This window comes from Chelonoidis abingdonii, chromosome 1, assembly GCF_003597395.2.
Source record: "Chelonoidis abingdonii isolate Lonesome George chromosome 1, CheloAbing_2.0, whole genome shotgun sequence".
Taxonomy (NCBI): Eukaryota; Metazoa; Chordata; order Testudines; family Testudinidae; genus Chelonoidis; species Chelonoidis abingdonii.
In genome coordinates, this window is record NC_133769.1 from 88,240,023 (window position 1) to 88,264,600 (window position 24,578).

At 42.1% G+C, this 24,578-nt stretch overlaps 1 protein-coding gene across 1 annotated transcript in view; it reads right to left on the bottom strand.

The window, feature by feature from the left end:
- LOC116835628 (uncharacterized protein C3orf20-like) overlaps positions 1-24,578 on the bottom strand; it is a 54,983-nt gene that overhangs the window by 20,244 nt on the left and 10,161 nt on the right. Inside the window, exons 5-9 of the mRNA XM_075067092.1 lie at positions 14,857-15,010; positions 13,358-13,589; positions 10,996-11,100; positions 9,110-9,389; positions 7,156-7,272 (exon numbers count right to left, since the gene is read on the bottom strand). Of these exons, the coding sequence (XP_074923193.1) occupies positions 7,156-7,272; positions 9,110-9,389; positions 10,996-11,100; positions 13,358-13,589; positions 14,857-15,010 (888 nt within the window). The remainder of the gene's footprint in view (positions 1-7,155; positions 7,273-9,109; positions 9,390-10,995; positions 11,101-13,357; positions 13,590-14,856; positions 15,011-24,578) is intronic.

Genomic DNA, 24,578 nt, shown 5'->3' on the forward strand with positions numbered 1-24,578 from the left:
ACTCCTCTCAGAATCTCTACATGTTTCCCCCCTAATAACAATTTGTTATTAACAAAATGCTGCTACAGCCAAACTCATGACCCCCTGCATTTAATCTGCACTCCCAGCATGGAAGTTGGCATTGAAAAGGGATAGGAGGGGCTTACCGTGGCCCAGGTAACCCATAAAAGTGAAGACTTTTTTGTATGTAATGAGTAAGAGCCTGATTCTACTATGTGCTCAGCATCCACAAAGCCTCTAGAAGTCAATGAAAACTGACTAATTGGCACTTCCCAAGGAGAACTTAGCACCTCACAGGACAGTACCTTACATTTTTTTACTCGAGTATCACAAAGCTGAATACCATCACAGCAGATACAAGAAAAAACAAATACTTTTTACCCAATTGCCGAAGCTGCTCTTCATTGAGCCAGCCTGTGGATGGTTTATAAATGGGGCTCTAAGAAAAGCCTACTGAGATATCAGCTACAAAATGAATAAGGATGGAGCTATTCTTTGTTTTTTCTCTCTGTCTTAATGATAGGTGACAGCATACTGGGTCTGAGTCTCTCAATAAGGCCCTTTACACCATTCTGGGGCCTAGTGTATATAAGAATTAAGCCCACAGAGTTAAAAATACTGAAATAATACAAATCACTAAGTTCAGGGTATATCCCAAACTGCTCATGTTGTGGGAAGTCCCAAGTGGTTCACAACTGGAAACATCTGGCTCGCTTCACAGAAGCTTCTCAGCAGGCAACACACTCCTAGTCAAGATGTTTTGAATTTTTAGAGTAACACATATTAAAGTAACAATGGGTGTATTCACTGGAAGAAGATCCCTGGGGTTACTGGATTTTCTTCATTTTGTGCTCAAACCAAGGTTTGTTTATTTGAAATGTAACCAGTGAAGAACACAACATGGGACACCACTTTTAATGGAGAAATGGGAGAAACCCTTGGTAATCTCAGGCATTTTTAATTTCATAGGTGAAAGCAGGCAGAGTGATATTGTTTCACGCATTTGTGACCCATTTTTCTTTCAGTCATAAAGCGTGTGGTGTCGATGCCCTGAAGGACTCTAGCAAAAAGTGCTGAAGCCATTGTTGAGAGGGTCACTCTTCACACACATGCATTTGGAAATCTAAGCAGAGAATTACTCTGGTAGCTGGGCACCACTGCAGTGTCTTGCCTGACACTGCGTCTTCTCTATGCTTCCAGAACTGTCTGGGTCAAGCAGCATAAGTTTTGTAACCAAAGGAACTCCCCTTCCATCTGGTGATCCAGATCTGGTTCCATCTTTAACTGTCTTTGGCAATGATGTGTGTGAGAGAGGGAGTGGCAACAATGCTCCACCTCAGCTACTGATTGCAGCTAAATGCAAACTGCTGGGACCATGTTTCCCTTGCAGAAACTCTTCATGCACATTTTGCCTCAGGTATCCCGAAGAGGAACATGGCTCTCTCCTAGTTTTCCTGCCAACACTGAGCCAAAGTTTTGTGAGTTTCTTTGTGATCACAGAATTCACTGAAAAGGTACACAAAGTCCAGGCCAGTGTGTTCCAATAGAAGCCCAACGTTGTCAGGAGCAGCAGCATGACATACATGTTTTTCTCTTAGCAGTCCAAAGTGTTCTTGTAGTAATTTGCATATCGTAACTGAAACTACTACAAATCTTTAGAGCATTGGCTGGAGTGCTGAGGACACAGGGGACGTGAGCCTTGGTGTTGCCCAGCTTCTCATTCCCACTGGTTAGCATTTACCTGATTCTTCTCCACTAGACTGCAATCAGCCCCTCCCCTTCCAGTGAACTCCCTCTCATTGGTCATGCAAGAAGATGACTAAATTACCTAAAATATACTAACCAAAAACATGTTTTTTGTATTGCTTTCCCCCATCTTCACTCCTTGCTCTGCTGATATCTGTGTCGTTTTGTTTGCTTTTTCTTGTTCTTCCTGTCTGTTGCTTCCCTAGCTCTCCTCTCTCTCTCTTCCCCCTTCTCCATTCTTCTATGGGGTCCCCATATTTCAGGTTTTTTCCTTACACTTTTTCTGCATCCCTGCTTTTTTTCTTTTCACAGCCCTGTCTTTCTGCCACCAACCTCTCCATCTTCCCTTTCTATGTCTGTCTGTCTCTCCCCTACTCCTTCCCCTGCCTCTCATGTCTTTCTGCCAGCCTATCTACCTAGGCTTTTGCTAACTGAAAACTATCCTTTCTCATGCCTCTCCAATTCCTCATTCCACTTACAGTTCTTTTTTTGGCTCTTTCTGTTCCTATCCCAACATGCGTCAGCAGATGTCAGCCACCCTGGACCCAGATTACATGTCTTGTTCCCTATGCAGGGAATATATGCGTGGCTTCGACCTGCTGCTTTTTCCTGCTCTTCGGATCATCAGTGCAAACTCTGCAGTTGATCTCTTCCTGCTACTGCAAGCCCTGAGGTAATGAGGCATCCAATGCAGGCATCTACCGCTGCCAAGTCCACTATGTGTGGGAGCAATCCTGCTCTGACATTGGCTAGAATTAGTCATGAAAGCAGTCACTAGAGGACTTCATTGAAACTCTGGCACTCCTCCCTTTATGAGATCAGAACTCTCCTTGAGATAGGAGTTGGCGGGGGGGTTGAGGGGGGAGGAAGGAATGGGATGTGAGGGGAAGTTGAAAGGGGTTTTAGACTAAAAGAGATGTTTTGAATTGTGTCACTTATAGTGGAGGAAGGCTTGCAAGATTTCCTAAAGATGGTCAGACTGGGATTCACCTGATCTCTAGAAGATTGTTCCATAGCAGGATCCCTTCAACAGAGAAAATTTTGTCCGCAGCCCTCATGCACTTCATCCTGGGCTTTGTGATTTGCATAGCCCTAGAAAAGAGCAACTGTTGTGGGCATTCATAGATCACAAGTTGGTCTTTGAGTTAACTGGGGCTTGATGCATTAATTGTTTTGAAAATTAGGACCCTGGCCTTACACTGGCATTGGAAGCTGACTGGAGTAGTAGAGAGATTTGAGCATCAGCCTGAGCCAAGGAGAAGGTGGGTAGCCAAACCCTATACCAGCTGAAGCCTCTGCATCATCTTCACGTTCATTTTCAGATGCAATGACTTACAGCCATTCTCCCTGCAGCTATTACAGTACCTGTGGGTCAAAGCAGGTATTTTGATTTTGGCTCATTCCAGTTTAAGAATGAACTTGTCTCCTGGTAATATATATCATGCCTTGCTACTGCTGGATTAACGAGTTCAATACTCTGTCAATTCTTCATGAATCACATATATACTAACAAGCTGAAAAAAGCATCTAAATTGGGCAGAGCACCTAAAATCCTTTAAGGAAGAAAAATAAGCCAGATGAAGGAGGTTTTTTGTTGTTTTTTTTAATTCAGCACAAACAATGCTTTTGAAAAGCAACTTTATCCAAAAGCAGTGTTAAATCTTGGTTTCCCCTCTCAGTGTACAGCTCTTTAATGTTTTGTAGGCACAGGAATTGAATCCTAGCCAAAGAATCCTATGATGGGAGTGGATTTGTCCCCATGGCGGGAAGCACATGCCATGTTCAGAGAGATGTGGCTGCCCCTGGGAGCAAATAGCATTGCTGGAATGCTTCTGTAAAACTATTTCTTCAAGGCATTTAAATCATCATTTAGAAAATTGTTCAAAAACCAATCGTTCATATCACAAAACATTTTATTTCCATTGATTAATGAAGTTATTTAAATTTGTACAACTTATTTCCTTTTGTTTACCATTACTTGATTGTGTTTATTGGTTTAATAGTTACGTAAATAGGAAATTAAGGATGGACACTGTCCTTTTAGGCAAGCTAAGAGTTGCCTTTTGATCATAGGATGACAATTGTGCTCCTCTGGAGATTTTTTTTTTTTTCCTGATCATCTAAAGAAATTCATAAGGGTGTTGACTCAATTAGAGGAAATTTAGTTGGCTGCACTGAGGTAAAAAATTTAAAATATTTAATTTTGCATTCCTAAATTTACAGGGCTTAGAAGAACCCTTCCCTTCCTGGAAATACTCATTTTGCTGCATACAAACTTAAAACACAAGCAAAATTGAAATACTTGATATCTGAATTTGAAGATGTCAGCTTTCTTTTGCATACAACTTCAAAGTAATAAGAAAAAAGGGAAGAGGAAGAAAGATGGTATTGTGGCTAAGGAACCGGACAGGGAGTCAGGAGAATAAGGTTCTGTTTCTGGCTCTGCAACCAATTTCCATGTGACTTTCAACAATTTACTTGTATCCTGATTTTTCAAATCCTGAGAAGCCCATGGTCAACCGCAAACATGTACCTAATCGAAATGCACAGTAACCCCTTTGTCCTTAGATAGTTACTTCCTCTAGGCTGAGGTCGGCACCATTCCTGGTTCTTAAGTGGATCTACCACTGGAGAATGATGGACTCTGAGGTTCCAGAATGTTCTGAGGTAATTTATTACTCAGCTCTTGGGCCAGTCTGTGGATGATTTTATGGAACATTATGGCCCTCTGTTGTCTGTGACCACATACAGAATAGCAGTTGGAGGCATCCTTCCCCCCCTCACTGGCTTTGCAGATCACCACAGTATACAAATAACCTGAATTAGGGCAGAAGGCTGGAGTGCTGTTGCTGGAAGTTTCACTTAGATCTGGTCAAAGGGCTCATGGAGAATATTTGCATTTCTGTGGCATGGCTGTGGTCACATTTTCTCCTCCTTGGCCATGCTGATGAAACTTTCCTAAACTGCAACCAGTCTTTCTGGCAGATTAACTGCACTGACTCAGCATGGAAAGTCACATGGTTCTTGCTATAAGGAATCATCGACTTATTTCTTAAAATCAATTGATTCAGTGTGGTTTGAATGCTTCCATAGGAATAGTAAGGAAGGCACCATCTGTACGAATTGTTTTTTGCCCAGTTTCATTTTTAAGGCTTTGGATATGCTTAGGGAGTTGTTACCAAATTGACACATCTCTTTTCTGGTTGATTGTTTTGCCAGTGGAAAGACACTGGGACTGTTATTGAAAAGGACTGTTAATACCTCCTTTCAGAAAGCCAAACTGCCAGCCACATCTAAACATGGTGATTTGGTCCTTGTTTAAGAAAACATCTCTGGACATTAACAACCTTGCTAATCACCATCCTATTTCTAGGAAGAATAATCAAGGCCATACGGTAGACCAATTCCAGATCCATGTGCTCTTTTATCTCTGTCAGGCCTGGCTACAGAATTGATACTGAACACACACTGGTGGTTCATCTTTCTAGGATAAGGAAAAATTTCATTCTATCAGATTGACCGCTGCTATGTATTCATTGTCTACACGTTCTAAATGACTGTGAATGTTAGGCAAGTTCATGAACTACTGTAAACATCTGGATTAACATTAATCATAAAGCTTTACATTATGCTCCTAACTTTTTTTCATATTCACTAAACCACTTCATATGGAAATGCAAAACCAGTGATATGGACCAGAGCCAAAACATCTCTATGTAGCTGGCTAGCATCTTTACTCAGCCCTGTTATAGCAGTGCTCCTCTGTAGCACAAGCTGGTGGGTCATTCAGACCGAGATGTTTTTCTATTGGCACGTGTGTGGTGATGCCCAATGAACTACACATTGGGCTCAGCTACCTTGTATTGTCTCCGTTTCCACTCATTAAGAAATGGCCAATTTATTTTTCACCGATTTTGATCAGCTCTGTAAATATAGAGTGGGGGCTTTGTTTTTTTCCACTTTTTAGTTATATCATTAATCTGACAAATTTACCCTTTATGATCAAGGAGGAAGTTAATATATTTTATGCAAAATGCTACATATTGCAATAGTGTGCAGAGAAATGAAATGTCAAATATTAAATTTAATCTTCCTTAGACACACTTTCTGCAGTTTTAGATGCAATCCAGTAACTTTGTGTGGCTCTATAGTGTCACCCAGTGGACGGATAAGTTGATCACGGATGGGATATTCATGTGGAATGTTTTCTTTGCCTTTTATTTTAAAAGTAATAATTGGCTTCTCACTGATGGAAACAGTTTTTAATGTTTCCTAGAATCATAGACTATAACAGGTTGGAAGGGACCTCAGAAGGTCATCTAGTCCAACCCCCAGACAGATTTTTGCCCCAGATCATTAAATGGCCCCCTCAAAGATTGAACTCACAACCCTGGGTTTATTACTCTTCTCAGGAATGGAGAATATATTAAAGCTCCTATACTCTGAATGCCATAGCAAGTGCTGAAAATTCATATTGAGCAAATGCAGGAAATGATTATTGTTGCTCTCTATCAGTAACAGGTTTACGGGAAATAACCACTATGTCATTAATGGAGACTTTTGTTGTTAGAAGAAAGAAAAGAAGAATAGCTAAAGGAAAAACAGCATTTGTCGTGGTGTTCACATGGAGATTCAAGGACTAGATTTGATCCCAGTGTAATAATAATGGAGTGCAGTTCAACAATATTTAGCCATCCTTAGCCAAATATTGCATGGGACTAAAGGGCTGAAGAATCAACTCTTCTGTACAGTTTTTATAACTACAGCTGAGTTCTAACACAAATTATTATGGCCAAATCTTTGCACCAGTCACTTAAGTATTAAAAGATTAGTATGTCGTCTACCTGGGGTTCTAATGAATTCAAACCTGGCACAATACTATATTAAACCTAAAACTAGCCAAAGTGTACATTTGATTTAAACTTCTTCCTGATTTGCAAAAGGTTTTCAATAAGATTGAAAGGTCATGCTTTTTCCCTTGTTAAAGACTGAGATACCCTGTTTGATATGGCTTCAAAGCTTTTTTGCAACAAATGAAATAGTTTTCATCATGTTTCTGTTAACATGACTCTAACTGTTATATTTGAAACTGAAAAAGAAACATGGTTCATATTCTAAAGAACTGACTAGTGGCACAAGTACAGCAGTCCTCTGCTAGGCAGAATTAGAATACTGCAATTTGTATTGCAAGTCCTATATTGCAAATAGCTAAGATCAAGGCATGAGAGTGGCAGAGCCCTGGGCTTCTGAAGAAAGACTGTTCTGGCTACTGCCAGGAGTGTCTGAATAGACACAGTGTGCAGCATGGTGGCAATCAGAAGTCATAGTCTCGTTCCAATATAGTGGTAATATCATTAAAAGTAAAATATTTGGCTGTACATATAGACAGTGGTAACAGTTTTAACATACCAAAAACATGCCGGGAGCAACATTATGCCTTTGCACCAGTAATGAACCTTTATGACCTGTAAATTCATCTGCAGAGGTGATGTCGTATTTGAGGAGACGATAGGAGTCCAGGCGACCCTGAAGCAACATAGGAAGTGCAATTATAGAAATATGTAGGCTATAAATCTTATTCTAACCAATCATCAGTAAATAATATTCCCTCTCCTGATGAGCCAAACTGAACTAATTATCTTCTTCTTTGTGACTGAGGCAGGCAGCTGTTCTGAGCACACTTGTTTTTGGAGATCATATTCATAATTGTTGGATTTCTCCTTGTGGGTTAATTTGCCACTTCTTCAAAGAAGCCATACCTGTAAGTTTAAAATTAAATCTAGTGCTTATGAAAGGAGAGAGGGCTGCCAATTATGGTGAGCGCTTCTCATTTAGTTCTCAATGTACTGGAGTCCTGACTTTCAAAATACTAGTGATCCTACTGCTAGCATGAAGGAACTAATTAGAAGGCTGCAGTGTATAGGGTTTTATGAAGTGGACAAATATCCAAGGACTAGGATGGAAAACCCAAAACTCCATTTTTACCAGAGACTCAAGTGGGATTTGAACCCAGGTCTCCAGAAGGGAAGAGCAATATGCACACATGAATACATCTGTACCTAGGAGCCTCTCCTTCCCTCTGTTTTATGTGGAACCACATGCATGGCACTCACCCTGACATGAAATTCTTAGCAGATACTTAAGAGTGGTGCCAGTTCTACTCCTCTTTGCAGACTGGAGGTATTTAATTTGTATTTGTTCCAGCCTCCACTTTTAAACTTCTTGGATGAAAATCCTGGCCCCACTGAAGCCAAAGGGAGTTCTCCTATTGACTTCAATGGGACCAGGATTTCACCCCTTATATTTTGTTTTTTCCAAACATATTACTTTAAATTGATATATACTATGGGGCCAATTTCTGAGGGGTTATAAGTTACACATCTGTAAGGACCTGTTCAGGTGCTTAAACTGGTGTTATGTACACATCAATCAAGGCAGCAACTATGTGGGATTTTCTGAAATCCTCCCAAACTTGTTCCAGCAGATTCAGCCATGCTAATACTGGTGGGAAGCATTAGTGTAGCTCAGCCACTGGCATTTATTTTTATCATCATGCCATCTAAGACTAGATAACATGATGATAGAAACATCTGGATCAGATTTCTGCCTGTGCTTCATTCCCAGCACTGGAGAAAAAGTTCAGGAAATCCTCAGTGCAGACAGGGCCCTAGAGACTGTGAGAAAAATGATGCAAGAAACGCAGCAATAAAAGTGTGTAAGTTAAAGTAGCCACCATGCACTATTCTGTCTCCAACTTTTAACATACATCTTGTTCCAGTCCCTTTGTACATAAGTTTCATCAACATAGTTGCTCGTATCCACTTTGTGACATGTACCTTACACCAGCCAGTTTCAGTGGGTCTGCCAAAATCAACCAGAGAGCAGGGCCAATGTTAAGACTCCATGGGGCTCAGGGCAGGAAGGCCAAGCTGCGCAGGGCTGACACCAAAGCCAGATCAACTCAGCTTCGCAGGGCACCCTGTGGTGTGGGGGCTACAGGCAGTTGCCCTGCTCGCTACCCCCCTAATGCCTGCCTTGGGCTTTTAATCTACTGGATATGCAGAAAAACATTTGTTGTGGCACAGATAGGCTGTGGGGGGGTTTATAGTATGTTGGGGGGGCACCTCAGAAAGAAAAAGGAGAACCCCTGCCTTATACCATACTAAACTTGATCCCATAAATGTGAAGAGAAAGTCTTTAGATTAATTTACTATTCCATATTCTCCTAGCCATGCAAATGTATTGACTACTCAAATGGTGAGAACATTTTTCAGATTTTGGTGACAGGATAAACAGCAAATGGATACAAGCGTTGTTTATTAAAAAACTATTTTCAAATATGCTAAACTCCCATGAAACCCACCTGAATACATGGCATACTTCTGTTCCTGTTCTTCCACTCGTAGAGTTGCTCTAATTTGTCTTCACTTGGATCCCCATTTGTTTTCAATGAAGAAGACACACAGATCACCATGATTTGTTCCAGCGCAGACATCTGGTTGTTAATAAGGTGATCATACTCAAGGTCTGATACATATGGAATCTGATGATTACTACATCTGCATGTCTTTCCTTCCTGCCCCACCAGTGTTCTCCGAAGGACAACAGGGCAAGCACTATGAGATGTAAACCATAGTTTATCGCTGTCATGAGAAATAGAAAGCAAAGGGGAAAATTAGAGGGCAGTCAAGGCTTTGGTGCTAAAGTGAAAACAGAAGCAAGTTAAATAGAATGTCAAATAAACTGAATACAGAGAACAGCATCTTTTAAACCATAATCTGTAAACAGCACAGCAGGGTCAAACCTAAATTTCCTGAACTCTGGTTAATCAGCATGTGTAGCTAGTTGAAGGCTGAGGTTCCAGAGGTGTGACCAAATCTCTGATGATGTGGTGTTCCTGAATTCTGCAGGAGCAGAGCTGCTGAGTTCGCCAGATGGGAAAGTTGGATGGTGCTCTCCCTAACTGGATGAGCTGGCCAAGTAGGCTTTGAAAATTGCTTAACTCTGAATGCAGATTTCAAAGTCTGCCGGTCTGACTCCCTGGTTTTCTACAGGTCTCATGTGCACCTCATGCCCTTATAAATATACTATGACTGACTGACCGTTTTAATTATTTAGTCACAGAAGTTAAGCGTGAATTATGTGGGTATTAGTGTTGCTGGTCTCACAAAGGTAGCGTGAAGCTTAGATCATGTTTGAAAAGTCCTTGGATGAGAGGTGCTGTAGAAGTGCAAAGCTGTCATGTTCTTTCTTGGGAAAATGCCAAGGTACTATCTTGCTGCAGGCTTGCACACAACTTCAGTAAAAGAGAACCTGCCATGCCCGCTTCACAACATGATTTCCTCACAGGAGGCAAATCTTTTCTAAGGTGAAGGCAACAGGAAGAATTTTGAAGTCTACTGGTCTGATCCACAGTCCACTGACGTTAATGGCAAGACCCCCATTGTTATCAGAGCATGTTGGATCAGTCCCTATATGAGTGTACCGGGAGTAAGGAATGGCAATGAAAAGAGCTATGAGTAAAGGTTGGCTTGAATCCGATACTTAGACCTTGTATATTGTATGGTGCAAGGAGCTGATTTTTTAGGGACATAACAGAAGGATAAGAAACAAGTGTGAAGGAGGGTCAAGAGAAGAGGGGATCTTGTATACAGGAGGAAGACAATAGACATTTCTTTTAATCTAGGTATAATATAGACATAAAACAGGGTTATTATTCCATGTTGGCATTCTGGAGTCAAAAAGAAGCCACTTGAGCTTTGGTGTCATGGTTCATGATATCAGATTGCTGATGGAATTACAGGCTGGTCATGTATAAATTTGAATATGTTGTTCCTTTACTTGCTTTACCCATAGTGGGGTATCACTGAGCTTATGTATCACAATTCAGTTAAATAAAAGAAAAATACAATGCAAATTTGCTTTAAGGAAATAGCTAATGGAACCTCTGTGTCAGTAAAAACGGCAGCAAATCCTCAACAGGGAGAAGTAGTGGAATGTGACAGTCTTCTTATACATCACCTCATTCTCCGCAGATATCTCAAGTATGACAACAATAAACTACTTTTGGTTTACAGAGTTTCTATGATTCGTAATGTATTATAATGAAATCATACATAATTGTGTTGAATCACAGGAAAAAACAAATAGTGTCTGTAAGATGCTTGTCAGTAAATGCTTGTTTGTAAATGGTTTGTCAGTAAGTCACTAAGAATCAACATTGTCCAGTTCCTGCTCAGACTTCCTTACCCTGATATGTAGGAGTTCTGTAGTATGGGGGTGCCTTTATTTAAACTGAACTGAGGCATATTTGGCTGATCTGGTTTGATATTGCTGTTTACTAAAGAGGAAATTCTGCAAGAGAAAACAACAGTTAATAATCAGTAGTTTAAATGTCAGGAAAACAAAGCAGATAAGTGTTCTGCAGTACTAAGATGTACCTATATATGGTGCATATACATGGGTGAAATTCTTTTTCAATTAACTGATGATAATGTCACCTGTTATGTACTGGTGTAAACAAAAGAAGTAATTTAGCTAGTTGTAGGAGGTGATTCAGAACCATACACCTGCAAGGGTAAGGACTATGGGCAACACAGAGAACAAAAATTACCCGTTATAATTCTCTGTTTTAGTTGCATGGCTTCAATAGGGTAACGGGAGTTGTGTAACTGGCACTCTAGGCAGAGCAGAACTAAATCTCAAGTTTTCTCAGGCCCTGTGCAAGTTAATATTGCCCATGTGAAGTCATTTGGGAGATTGGGGCCTTAAAAGGCAAGATTTTCAGGTCAGGCCAGGGTCTGGGTTGTCATGTGTGTGTACAACCCATAGAAACATAAGAATGGCCATACTGGTCCATGTAGTCAAGTATCCTGTCTTCCAACAGTGCCCAAGGCCAGAGGCTTTCAGAGGGAATGAACTTGTAGCAAGGCAGTGGAATGAGCCTCCCCTAGCACCAACATGGGCAGAGCCAGCGTGTCCTGCACCAGCCCCCCAGAGGGCAGGGCGCAGGACAGGAAGTTGAAAAGAGCAACTGCAGAGCTCACTTGAAAGCCAGCTGCTTGAAAGGCCAGATGCCTGTGGTCTAGCTCTGGGGTGGGACACATTGGCAGGTTGCAGCCAACACGAGGACTGGCCAGCCCAGCCCAGCCTACCCCTGGCCAGCTACCCTGAGGAGCAACCCAGCCTACCACTTGCCAGCTACCCTGAGAAGCAGCCAAGTCTACCCCTCACCCGCTACCCGGAGGAACCGATGGTGCTGGAAACCTCCGAGGACACCGCCTAACCCAGGTACCCTACGAGGGGGAGTCCGGAAGTAGCCCGGGAGCAGTCGACCCTGGTCTGGCCGCAGCCCAGCCAGAACCCATGTCAGTGTGTTGCGGTCAGGATCCCCACTGACACAGCACTGAGTCTCCTGCTGCTGCTAGGGCCCTGGGCTGGGACGCAGTGGAGTGGGTGGGCTTGCGTCCCCCCTGCCACCCCACGCACGGGTGGCAGTCTCCCCCTCACACCCCACACTCAGAAGCCTGAGCTCCTGACTGGGTGTTTGCTGCCCCGCCCTGACATAGGGCCTGGGCTCATATTGAACTATTGGCTCGGCCTTGCCTAAGGGCCCAAGCTCCTGACTGTTTGTTTACTGGCCAGCCTGACCCACGGCTTGGGCCCATAGCGAACTATTGCGAGGTGGTGGGACGAGCCTCGGCTGGGCCCTTCTACAGAACTGAACAGGGCAATTATTGAATGATCCATCCCCTGTTGTCCACTCCCAGCTTCTGTCAAACAGAGGCTCAGGACCCCCCTTGTGTGAAGAAGTACTGTTCTTCCTTTTTTTTTGTTTTTAATCTCCTGCCTATTAATTTTATTGGGTGACCCCGGGTCTTGTGTTGTGTGAAAGAGTAAATAACACTTTTTCTCCACACCAGTCAGGATTTTAGAGACCTCTCATATCCCCCCTTAGTCATCTCTTTTCTAAAATGAAACTCCCCGTTTTTTAATCTCTCCTCATATGGAAATTGTTCCATGTCCCTAATAATTTTTGTTGCCCATCTCTGCACCTTTTCCAGTTCTAATATATATCTTTTGAGATGGGGTGACCAGAACTGCTCGCAGTATGCATGGTGTGGGTGTTCCTTGGATTTATAAAGTGGCATTATAATATTTTCTGTCTTATTATTTATCCCTTTCCTACTGGTTCCTAACATTGTTAGCTTTTTTGACTGCCACGGCACATTAAGCGGATGTTTCCCCAGAACTATCTACAAAGACTCCAAGATCTCTTTCTGGTACAATAGTGCCCCACTCCTGAATGAAGCTCCTGGATATTACTGTAATATAAAGGTATGATGATAATCCAAAAAAGGTAATGTTTTATTTAAACTGTATTCCAGGATCAGTTCAGGATACTTTCCCAAACCTCTCACGGTTTTCCTGTCACTAACTTGTTCTTGTTATTTTTACAATGCCACAAGGGGGGTACGTGAAATAATCAGTTCTATGCCACTGATAATTAAGCTTGATTAGAATAACCTAAAATTCACCATAATGCACAATTAAGTTCTCATAACAGAAACATTTCAGTGGGCAATGAGAAATGATGTTATATTTTTTTTACCTGGGAGAATAAGGCGACAACTCCCACTGCATGTTATGAGCAGGAACTGATTGAAAACGAGCTAGCAGGAGAGAGCTGTCTGACTCATAGGCTCCACTGTCCTCTCTGTTCTTCTCTTGTGCTCTCTGTACGATTGAGGTAACCAAGGAAGCAGCTGCTGACTGTACTGTGCGTTTTCTTAAAGCTCTCTGAGGAAGACCAGGCATTTTGTGAACGTGTGGTGAATCAATTTCTGAAATACACCACCACCACCACACCATAGATGTCAGTCTTAGGAGACAAAAAAACGAACAAACCAACGAACAAAAAACTAAGCCCTTCTTCTGCAGTTGGCTATGGTCATGTGCCTGTAAGTGGAAGTCTTCCACTGTGTATTCAGAAGCACAAGACCAACTATGAAATCTAAATTCTTCCCTCAGGTGGCAGATCTTGGTTCTAATATTTTTCACATGCTCCTGGACCTAGCAGCTTTGAGAGAGATTTTGCTCTTAGTGTGCAGGACTGGTTATTGTACCAGATGTGACTTTGGCGGGGAGTAAAAAACCCAACCAAACCTACATTTCAGCTGTGCTGGTGGCTACTTTTATGCACGGGAATTGATACAAATAATCAGGATTAACAATATTGACAAGATATATGAGAAATGGAATAATTTCTAAGGAAGATCATATTCAAGTTCATGTTCCTTACAAGAGGGCTCAAATATTATGGAATGTTTCTCTTTGGAGGGAATAAAATACAGAGATTACAAAATACAGGCGTTGCCAGATTATACTGAACCAGAAAGCCACAGTCTCGCGGATTTAGTTTAAGAAATATCTTATGCAGCCAGTACTCAGTGGGTGAAATTCATGCCTGTGCAAAGGACCAGCATGAGGTCTATACATCACTTTAGTTCCTTTTAAATGACCAAATATGGCTTAAAAGGTGCATAATTCATACTTTGGCTCAATGCCCAGACATGAATTTCATGCAGAGACAGGAATTCCAATATAAATTAATGTATTATAATGTACTGCTTAAACGTAGTAGCAAATGTATATGGAATATCTAGCTCCAAAGAAACCCATTAAGATAGTCTGTTTTTTTAAAAAACTTATTTCTTTCCCTAACCCCAAACACTAACAAAAGTTACAGTGCCACTGAGTCAGAGAAATGTGCAGGTGACACTGTCATTAGTGCCTTCCGCATTAAGGGCCAGAACGCTTGCTCACCTTGAGTGATACCCTACTCCACAGTCACCTTGGCTTCACAGGAACCTTTCGTGTGAATAACTGTTCACCAATGTGATTAAGAAGTTCACAATCTGCCCTTCTGTCTGTTTCAATGCACAATATTTTAAAGCCAGAAAAGCCACTCTATAAAATGAAGTCTGAAACTGCAGATCAAGAAGACAAAGGACAGGCCTTGAGTCTTTGTCCATTGTACTACCTGCTGAAGTAAAAGCAAACTGAAAACTATTAAAATCATCACTAAAATGTTTTTCTACAGTGACTGACCAAAAGCCATTCGATAAAGTTCCAGCCAGTCATCCAGAATAGTCTTGATCTTCCACTGTAGTTTTCTTAATTCTCTGGCTGCACTGAAGTCATTTATATGGCTTATGTTCTCCTCTTGAGTTTCAAGTGTCTTCACCAACTCTGATAACTTTGGCTTTTTTTGAAAAAATAGAAAAAACACAGTTAAAAGTTATATTTAATGTTTAATGTTGCCAAAACAGCCTTGAAATAATGTTATAATTAGAGCTGTCAAGCAATTAAAAAAATTAGTCGTGATTAATCGCACTGTTAATAATAGAATACCATTTATTTAAATATTTTGGATGTTTTCTAAAGTTTCAAATATTGATTTCAATTACAACACAGAATACAAAGTGTACAGTGCTTACTTTGTATTTATTTTTTATTACAAATATTGATACTGTAAAAAAGAAAAAGTATATTTCAGTTCACCTACTACAAGTACTGTAGTGCAATCTCTTTATCATGAAAGTTGAACTTACAAATGTAGAATTTTGCGCAAAAAATAACTGCGTTCAAAAATAAAACAATGGAAAACTTTAGAGCCTACAAGTCCATTCAGTCCTACTTCAGCCAATCACTCAGACAAACAAGTTTGATTATAATTTGCAGGAGATAATGCTGCCTGCTTCTTGTTTACAATGTCATGTGAAAATGAGAACAGAAGTTTGCATGGCACTGTTGTAGCTGGCATCACAAGATATTTACATGCCAGATGTGCTAAAGTTTCATATGTCCCTTCATGCTTCAATCGCCATTCCAGAGGACATGCTGATGACCTGTTTGATAACAATCCAAAGCAGAGAGGACCAAAGCATGTTCATTTTCATGATCTGAGTCAGATCATGCCACCAGCTGAAGGATGATTTTCTCTTTTGATGGTTCGGGTTCTGTAGTTTCCGCATCTGCGAGTTGCTTTTTTAAGACTTCTGAAAGCATGCTCCACACCTTGTCCCTCTCAAATGTTGGAAGGAACTTCAGATTCTTAAACCTTGGATCAAGTGCTGTAGCTATTTTTAGGAATCTCACATTGGTACTTTCTCTGCGTTTTGTCAAATCTGCAGCGAAAGTGTTCTTAAAATGAATATGTGCTGGGTCATTGTCCGAGACTGCTATAATATGAAATATATGGCAGAATGTGGGTAAAACAAAACAGGAGACATACAATTCTCCCCCAAGGAGTTCAGTCACAAATGTAATTAATACATTTTTTTGGTAATGAGTATTATCAGCATGGAAGCATGTTCTCTGGAATGATGGCTGAAGCATGAAGGGGCATACGAATGTTTAGCATATCTGGCACTTGAAAACCTTGCAATGCCGGCTACAAAAGTGCCATGTGACTGCCTGTTCTCACTTTCTCACATTATAAATAAGAAGCAGGCAACAGTATCTCCCATAAATGTAAACAAACTTGTTTGTCTTCACAATTGGCTGAACAAGAAGTGGGACTGAGTGGACTTGTTGTTCTAAAAATTTTACATTGTTTTGGTTTTGAGTACAGTTATGTAACAAAAAAAACTACGTCTGTAAGTTACTTTCATGATAAAGAGATTGCACTACAGTACTTGTCTGAGGTGAATTGAAAAATACTATTTTTGTTTATCATTTTTACAGTGCAAATATTTGTAATAAAAAATAATATAAAGTGAGTGCTCTACACTTTGTATTCTGTGTTGTAATAGAAATCAATATATTTTTAAATGTAGAAAAACATCCAACAATATTTAATCAATTTCAGTTGGTATTCTATTGTTTAACAGGGCAATTAATCACAAATAATTTTTTAAATGGCAGTTAATTTTTTGAGTTAATTGTGTGAGTTAACTGTGATTAATCGACCGCCCTATTTATAATATATATATGAGACCTTTAATTTAAAAGCCTATTTTGAATATAAGTTATCAGTAGAGTGAGGAGATAGAGAATACTTTTTCAAAGCCTCCCATGATTGGAAGTTAGTAGGCACTAGTAAATGCCACCATCTTCTAGTCTGATCCATTATACTATGTAATCTAGTTTGGCATCATAACACATACTCTTAGTCCTCTGTTGTAGGATGCAAGAAGAAGGGTGCGGATGCTGTAAATTATACCTGAATTTGCCACAGCTTGTTTGTCTGGCTAGGCTTCTGCCAGTCTCATTGCTTCCTCACTTCATTGTTCAAAGACCTCCCTTTTGGTTTTACAAGTATTGTGTAAAGTGCAGGAGAAGGACATTATAATGACTTGATTAGTCATTGAATTAACATTGTAAGTCAGCAGCTATTTGCATTTGGCTCTCAGCCTCCCAAAAGCACGCTCTACCTCTATTTTACACCTGCTGTACCTATTGACATCTCTCTGGCTATTTTTAATCTGAGAGTGGTTTCTTTAGGCATAGCGACTGTGAGGAGGCAGGACTGCCCAGAATCACAGTGCAGATGGAGACGACATTAACATGAATATTGTTTGGTGGGACTAGGATTCCATTCTGCCCACTGTCAGAAGGTCCAGTGTTTTTGAAAATTCTTACACCATGCATTTTCCTCCCTATGATGGCCCACCAAAACCTGCCTTACCAACCTTTTTCTTCATGTATTCCTGGATTTTTTGGGAGGGGCTGGAGGGAAAGGCTTCAGGACCAGACTGTATTTACATTCACATCTAATCTACCTAGGTATCCAGCAAACAGAGCTGTGTTGCCCAAGTGCTAGATTTTGGCTGGGGTTGGGTTACAAATCACTTGAATGCGGGGGGAGGGTAACAAAAAGTTGTTCTTATTGTACGAGTAAAGGGCAGTAGAACTGTACTTAGCCTGTGCTGATTGAGGACATCAAGAGAGAGGGTGGGGACAGGTGTTTTGCTTGATTATCTGCCTGAGTCACAAGTACTATTTGACCTGCCCTCCTCAACTGTTTAAAGACAAAGCTGATTAGGCTCCATGGATAGTTTTTTTTGTTTTATTAAGTGACCACTATAGCTGAAATCACTGATGATCATGTCTAAGGGTATGGCTACACTCACACTTTACAGTGCTGCAACTTTCGCACTCAGGGGTGTGAAAAAACACCCCCCTGAGCGCTGCAAGATACAGCACTGTAAAGCGTTAGTGTAATCAGGGCGGCAGCGCTGCTGCACGCTACACCCGTAAAGGATGTGGTTTACATGCAGCGCTGGGAGAGCTCTCTCCAAGCGCTGCCGCAGCAGCACTTTGAAATTCCAAGTGTGGCCATACCCTAAGTGCTTAGACCTGCTATGGGACAGTATTTCTGTGGAAGAGATGGCCCAGACTGCACTATCAGTGAGGTTCCCCCACTGAGAGCTCAGCTGAAATCACTGAGAGCTGGGTGGAACCTCAAGAGACCAACTCGCAGAGGTCACAGTGGCAGGTGGCAGCAGACAGTGACAGTGCAGGGCCACTAGCAACAGAGCAATAGAGTGAAACAGTGGTCAAAGTGAAAATGAAACGACAAAAAACAATGCAACAATTTTTCCACTCAAAGGCCTTAAAAACTGACCAAGGTGAAGAACACATCAAGAACATATCAACATGTCATTTGAAGGTTCAACTGGTGTATCTACATCCAACCAGCCCAAACTACAAATACAGTTACCTACTGAAGAAACAGCATCTCCAAAACCTAAAGGCAGTTCCTGATATTTGTTGGTCAAAGTGTTCCCATTTATTGAAGTTACAAAAGATGGTTACTGGTGCACTTCTTGGAGAAAAGCTTGTGAAGAAGGAATGCTTCCCAATGCTATAATTGGTAAAAGTGCAGGAGCTTATTTTGTCAGACCGATCAGCAAAGCCAATGCTGAGAAACTACGTGAAAAGGCTGCAAAACACCACGCCTCTAGAATGCATCAACATGCAGAAAGCCTTATAAGACCACTTTCAAAGCCAATTTTAGAAGCACTTAATGAGGCTGTTAAGAATGCTGGATTCACAACACAGTTAATGAGAACAAACATGGCTGTGGCATCATACTTTCTATTTAAGCAAGAGATACCACACACTACAAACTGAAGACCAACGTTAAGTGCATTGTCACTCATTCATCCTGAAGTTAAACACTGGTTCCAAACAAGACCAGCAAATGCTCACTATCTTTCTGCAAGAAACTCAACTGACTGGTTAGAAGCATGCGGTACAACAGTGAAAGATTCAACAGTTGAAAATGTGAAGAACTCTCTCACTACATTCAAAAAATTTGCATACATGGCTGATGAATGCCTCGACGCAAATTGGCATCAAGTATTAAGTCATTGTGTATGTTATCTTGATGTCAGTTTTAGGCCAGTAGATGCATTTCTAGATGTTGAAGTTATAAAAGACACATTGGCTGCATCTGTGACAACTCACATCTTAGAAGAGTTAAATGCCTGTCAGTTGGACCCCAAATAGATGGCTGCTTGTGCATTTGATGGAGCTGGAAACTTCCCTGGAAGATGTGGTGGAGTACAAGCTTTGCTCAGAGAAAAGTGTAACCCTAATCTCTCCTATACACACTGCAGAGGCCATCTACTTCAACTAGCACTAGTATGAGCTGCAGACTTCTCAAAAGACACTAAAAATAGCTATAAATTTAATGTCTTCATGATATTCTTTTTTCAGCAAGAGTCCAAAAAGACTGAATATCTTGGAAAATATAGAAGATACTCTGAGACTGAAGTTCAAATTAGTCCAACCTGGAAAAACCCACTGGTTTTCTCATGAACGATCCTTGGCTGTTGTCTTAAAATTACTCCAGCCGTTGTCACTGACTTTGGAAAGTATCTACCAAGATGGGATAGATCTAAGGGTATGTCTACACTATGAGATTATTCCGATTTTACAGAAACCGGTTTTTTAAAACAGATTGTATAAAGTCGAGTGCATGCGGCCACACTAAGCACATTAATTCGGTGATATGCATCCATGTACCGAGGCTAGCGTCAATTTCCGGAGCGTTGCACTGTGGGTAGCTATCCCGTAGCTATCCCGTAGTTCCTGTAGACTCCTCCACCCACTGGAATTCTGGGTTGAGATCCCAATGCATGATGGGGTAAAAACAGTGTCGTGGGTGATTCTGGGTAAATGTCGTCACTCAATCATTCCTCCGTGAAAGCAATGGCAGACAATCATTTCGCGCCCTTTTTCCCTGGTTTGCCCTGGCAGATGCCATAGCATGGCAACCATGGAGCCCGTTTTGCCTTTTGTCACTGTCACCGTATGTGTGCTGGATGCTGCTGACAGACGCGCGTTTCTGGTACTGCAGTGCTACACAGCAGCATTCATTTGCCTTTGCAAAGGTAGCAGAGACAATGGTTACCAGTCTATTGCACTGTCTGCCATTGTAATTGGCGATGAGATTCTGATGGTTATCAGTCATTTTGCACCGTTTGCAATTGGAAACTGGCTGACGGTTATTCAATCCTTGTACCATCTGCTGCTGTCATGGGTGCTCCTGGCTGGCCTCGCTGAGGTTGGCCGGGTGGTGCAAAGACAAAAATGGGAATGACTCCCTGGGTCATTCCCTTCTTTATTTTTATCTAAAAATAGTCAGTCCTGCCTAGAATATGGGGCAAGTGTACTAGAGAACCAGAGAGAGCACAGCTGCTCTGGGTCAGAGTCCCAGAGATCCCGCAAAAATGATGAGCTGCATGCCATTCTAGGGGTGCCCCTGCAACAACCCCACCTGTTGCTTCCCTCCTCCCCCAACCCTCCTGGGCTACCATGGCAGTGTCCCCCCCATTTGTGTGATGAAGTAATAAAGAATGCAGGAATAAGAAACACTGATTTTTAGTTGAGATAAAATGGAGGGGAGCAGCCTCCAGCTGCTATATGATAGTCCAGGCAGGACATTAAAGGGGGAGGGGGAGAGGAGCCACAGCCCTCCCACTGCTATGATAGTCCAGGCAGTACAGAATCTTTTCTTTAGACATGAAAAGGGGGGGGGTGCTGATGGAGCTCAGCCTCCAGTTGCTATGATGAGACGTTACCAGCCTTTCTGTACCATCTGCGGGAATGACCGGGAGTCATTCCTATTTTTTCCCAGGCCCCCCCCGACCGACCTCACCTGAGGCCAGCCAGGAGCACTCACGGGCTGATGATGAAGGAGGATGGATAGATCAGTCATATTTACACTATCCTACCGCTCTGCACCGGGAAGGGAGATGCTGATGTTCAGTGCGGCTGCAGCACCGGTGTCTACCAGCAGCATGCAGTAGACATAGGTGACATTGAAAAAGGCGAGAAAAGCTTTTTTTCCCCTTTCTTTCGGGGAGGGGGAAGGGGGTAAATTGATGAGCTATAGTTCCTGAACACCCGGGAAATGTTTTTGACCCTTCAGGCATTGGGAGCTCAGCCAAGAATGCAAATGCTTTTCAGAGACTGCGGGACTGTGGGATAGCTGGAGTCCTCAGTACCCCCTCCTCCCTCCATGAGCATATCCATTTGATTCTTTGGCTTTCCATTACGCTTGTCACACAGCACTGTGCTGTCCTGTGCTGTGGACTCTGTATCATAGCCTGGAGATTTTTTCAAATGCTTTGTCATTTCGTCTTCTGTAATGGAGCTCTGATAGAACAGATTTGTCTCCCCCATACAGCGATCAGATCCAGTATCTCCCATACGGTCCATCATGCTGGAGCTCTTTTTGGATTTGGGACTGCATCGCCACCCGTGCTGATCAGAGCTCCACGCTGGGCAAACAGGAAATGAAATTCAAAAGTTCGCGGTGCTTTTCCTGTCTACCTGGCCAGTGCATCCGAGTTCAGCTTGCTTTCCAGAGCGGTCACAATGGTGCACTGTGGGATACCACCCGGAGGCCAATACTGTCAAATTGCGGCCACACTAACCCTAATCCGACATGGCAATACCGATTTCAGCGCTACTTCCCTCGTCAGGGAGGAGTACAGAAATCAGTTTAAAGAGCCCTTTATATCGATATAAAGGGCTTCATTGTGTGGACGAGTGCAGGGTTAAATGGGTTTAACGCTGCTAAACTCGGTTTAAATACGTAGTGTAGACCAGGCCTAAGTAGTGAGGCTGGTAGATTACTTTTGCTACTATCTTCAGAGAAGAGTGTTGCCATTCTCTCTTTCTCTTGTCAGTCTACTGTTGAAACCACTTGGGTCATTAAACAATGCCATCCAGGCATCTGCTACATGAGTAGCAGATCTTTGTCCAGCAATGGAAGCTACATTTGGATCAATCAGAGAGCTGTATATTGAAAAAATACTAGAAGAAGCAAAGACTTCAGTCGAGAAGTTCACTAATGAAGGCATTTATGTTGAATCCTTAAGTGAAGAGGACAAGAAGTGTTTAAGACAACTGAAAAAGTACACAGACTTGATTCTTAAAAATCTCAATAGCAACTTCTAGATTCTACTCAAACTCTATGTAGCTTTTACAGATCCCTGTCCTACAAAACACTGACAGTTGAGTGGAGTGAGGCACTATCAGCAATGGGGCTGTCATGTGATCAGGACAGAATAGAGAATTTGAACACAGAGTGGAATATCATACGATGAATGAATGAAGGTTTGACTTCAACATCTTTTTTATCATCACTAGTGGCTCGACCTGATCTTTGAGCTATGTTTCCTGGGACGAAAGAAGTAGGAATTCATCTCTTGCCTACTCCCAGTCACAACAGCTACAACTGAGCACTCTTTTTCATCACTGAATAGAATTTTGTGTTCTGAAAGAAGTCGCCTTCTGCCTGATCAACTAAATGAAATGTGAAAGAACTAATGAGCATATCAGTTGAAGGAATGGAAGTACTGGACACATGAGAATCCACCAAAGATGAACACATTGCATTCAAGAAGTTCATTAACAGAGTTGTGCAAAATTATAACAAGAAACTAAGAAGGAAGTAGACATAGTGCTTCATAGAAGGATTGAGTAGCCAACTTTAATTTGTGTGATGACTTTAAAACATGAGTTAAATCTAATAAAATGTTCATGAAACATTTTTTGGTTTTTACTATGGTGCCATACAGCCCATCTTCACCCTCAAGGTCTCAACCTTCATCAGCCCTGACCCCTTCCCCCCTCCCCTCCCGTAAATTCAAACACTCCTCTTTCCCCCACCCCCATTTCAATTTCTGGGGAAAACCCTGGTCCCAGCATTAGCTTCAACAGAATAAAGCAGTAATTACTGCTGGCACTTGACATTGAAAACATGCAGACTCACTTGGCTGGGCTACACCTGGCCCAAAAGCAGCACTTCAGCTGATTAACATCAAGTCCCAGAACAGGCTACTTTAGAAGGGGCGGGGAGACATGTGACTGTTGCAGCCAAACTTTACCTACTGCTGTTCTCAGTTTCTGAATCACTGCAGGAGGAACACTCTCCAGTGCCTTGATGCAGCTGCCTCAGAAGTCTTGTAACAGATTTTCAGAAAGCTTCAGCACAAATTGCTGTTGCTTCAGGGCCAGCTCCAGGCATCAGCTAAGGAAGCAGGAGCTTGGGGCGGTGCTCTGGCCGCTACTGGGGCGGCACATCCGGGTCTTCGATGGCAATTTTGGGGTGAGTCCCTGTTGGAGCGAAGGACCTGCTGCCAAATTGCCGCCGAAGAGAGGAGCAGCATGATTGCGCTGCTGCGGCTTTTTTTTCTTTTTTTTTTTTTTTTTGCTTGGAGCGGCAGAAAACCTGGAGCCGGCCCTGTATTGCTTGTACCAATAGGCTAGCATTAGCAGACACTTTCAGGCAGCATACTGTTTCCTGGGGGGAACTGCTTGGAAGTGACTCCTCCTGGGGAACTGTCTGAAAAGCCATGAGGCTGAAGAAGCCATGAGGTAAGCAGTCACAATAAAGCTGGAGTTTTTTACCCTGCATCACATTAAAATCCTATATGGTACGTGATCCAAACACAATGAAGCATAAAACACAGTGGCAGAGCTAATCAAGGCCTAGACTACGGGAGAGACTGTTCAGACTTGCACTGCAAAGAGCAGAATACTGCTGTGAGTACACTGTTTGTTTTACAAGATAAGGCTGATAACAGATAATGGAAGGACTGAAGCCTCCAGGGGCATTAAACCTGCAATTCAGTGGTGCCGGAACAGGGAGAGCCTGGGGACCATGGCCTTTTCCTGGCCCATCCACTTTACCAGGGCGGATCCCCCTAGGAAGAATGAAATGGTGGGATCAAGAAGGTGTGGGGTGGGGGAGATGAGTAGAGCACTGATTTAAAAGGTGTAGCAGCCAGTTGCAATTTTAGAAATATTAGAGATTCATTGATAAGAGACCGGATAGCATGTGGGATATGAGACTCACAAGTACGAGACCAGGTGCTATGGGAAACTGCCTTAATTTGGGGGGAAAGCTTGGAGATATGCAGGGCTGCAGAGCTATCCAAAGAGAGGATCCAAACCCTGGGAGAGCAGTCAGCAGAAATGGTCCATGAAATACATAAGAAAGAAATCAAAATCCAATGCAACATTAGTAGATGACTAGCGTACAGACACATGCAAATAATGTGGTAGAAAACACACAAGACAGAAAGGAAAGTGTCCAGTTTATGGGGAAAATACCATATCTGTGATAAATGTAATTATTTTGCAGCCAAGTGTTTGTCCAGAGGGAAGAAAAAGAAATCTAAAGTGTACGCAGTAATCAAAGAGAGCAGCAGTGAGTGTGAGGACATTATGTGGGTTACCAAACAGATGGTAAACACAGTGCAAAAAGACCCTAGTAAGCACCAGAAATAGTTGTATGCAGCCATATT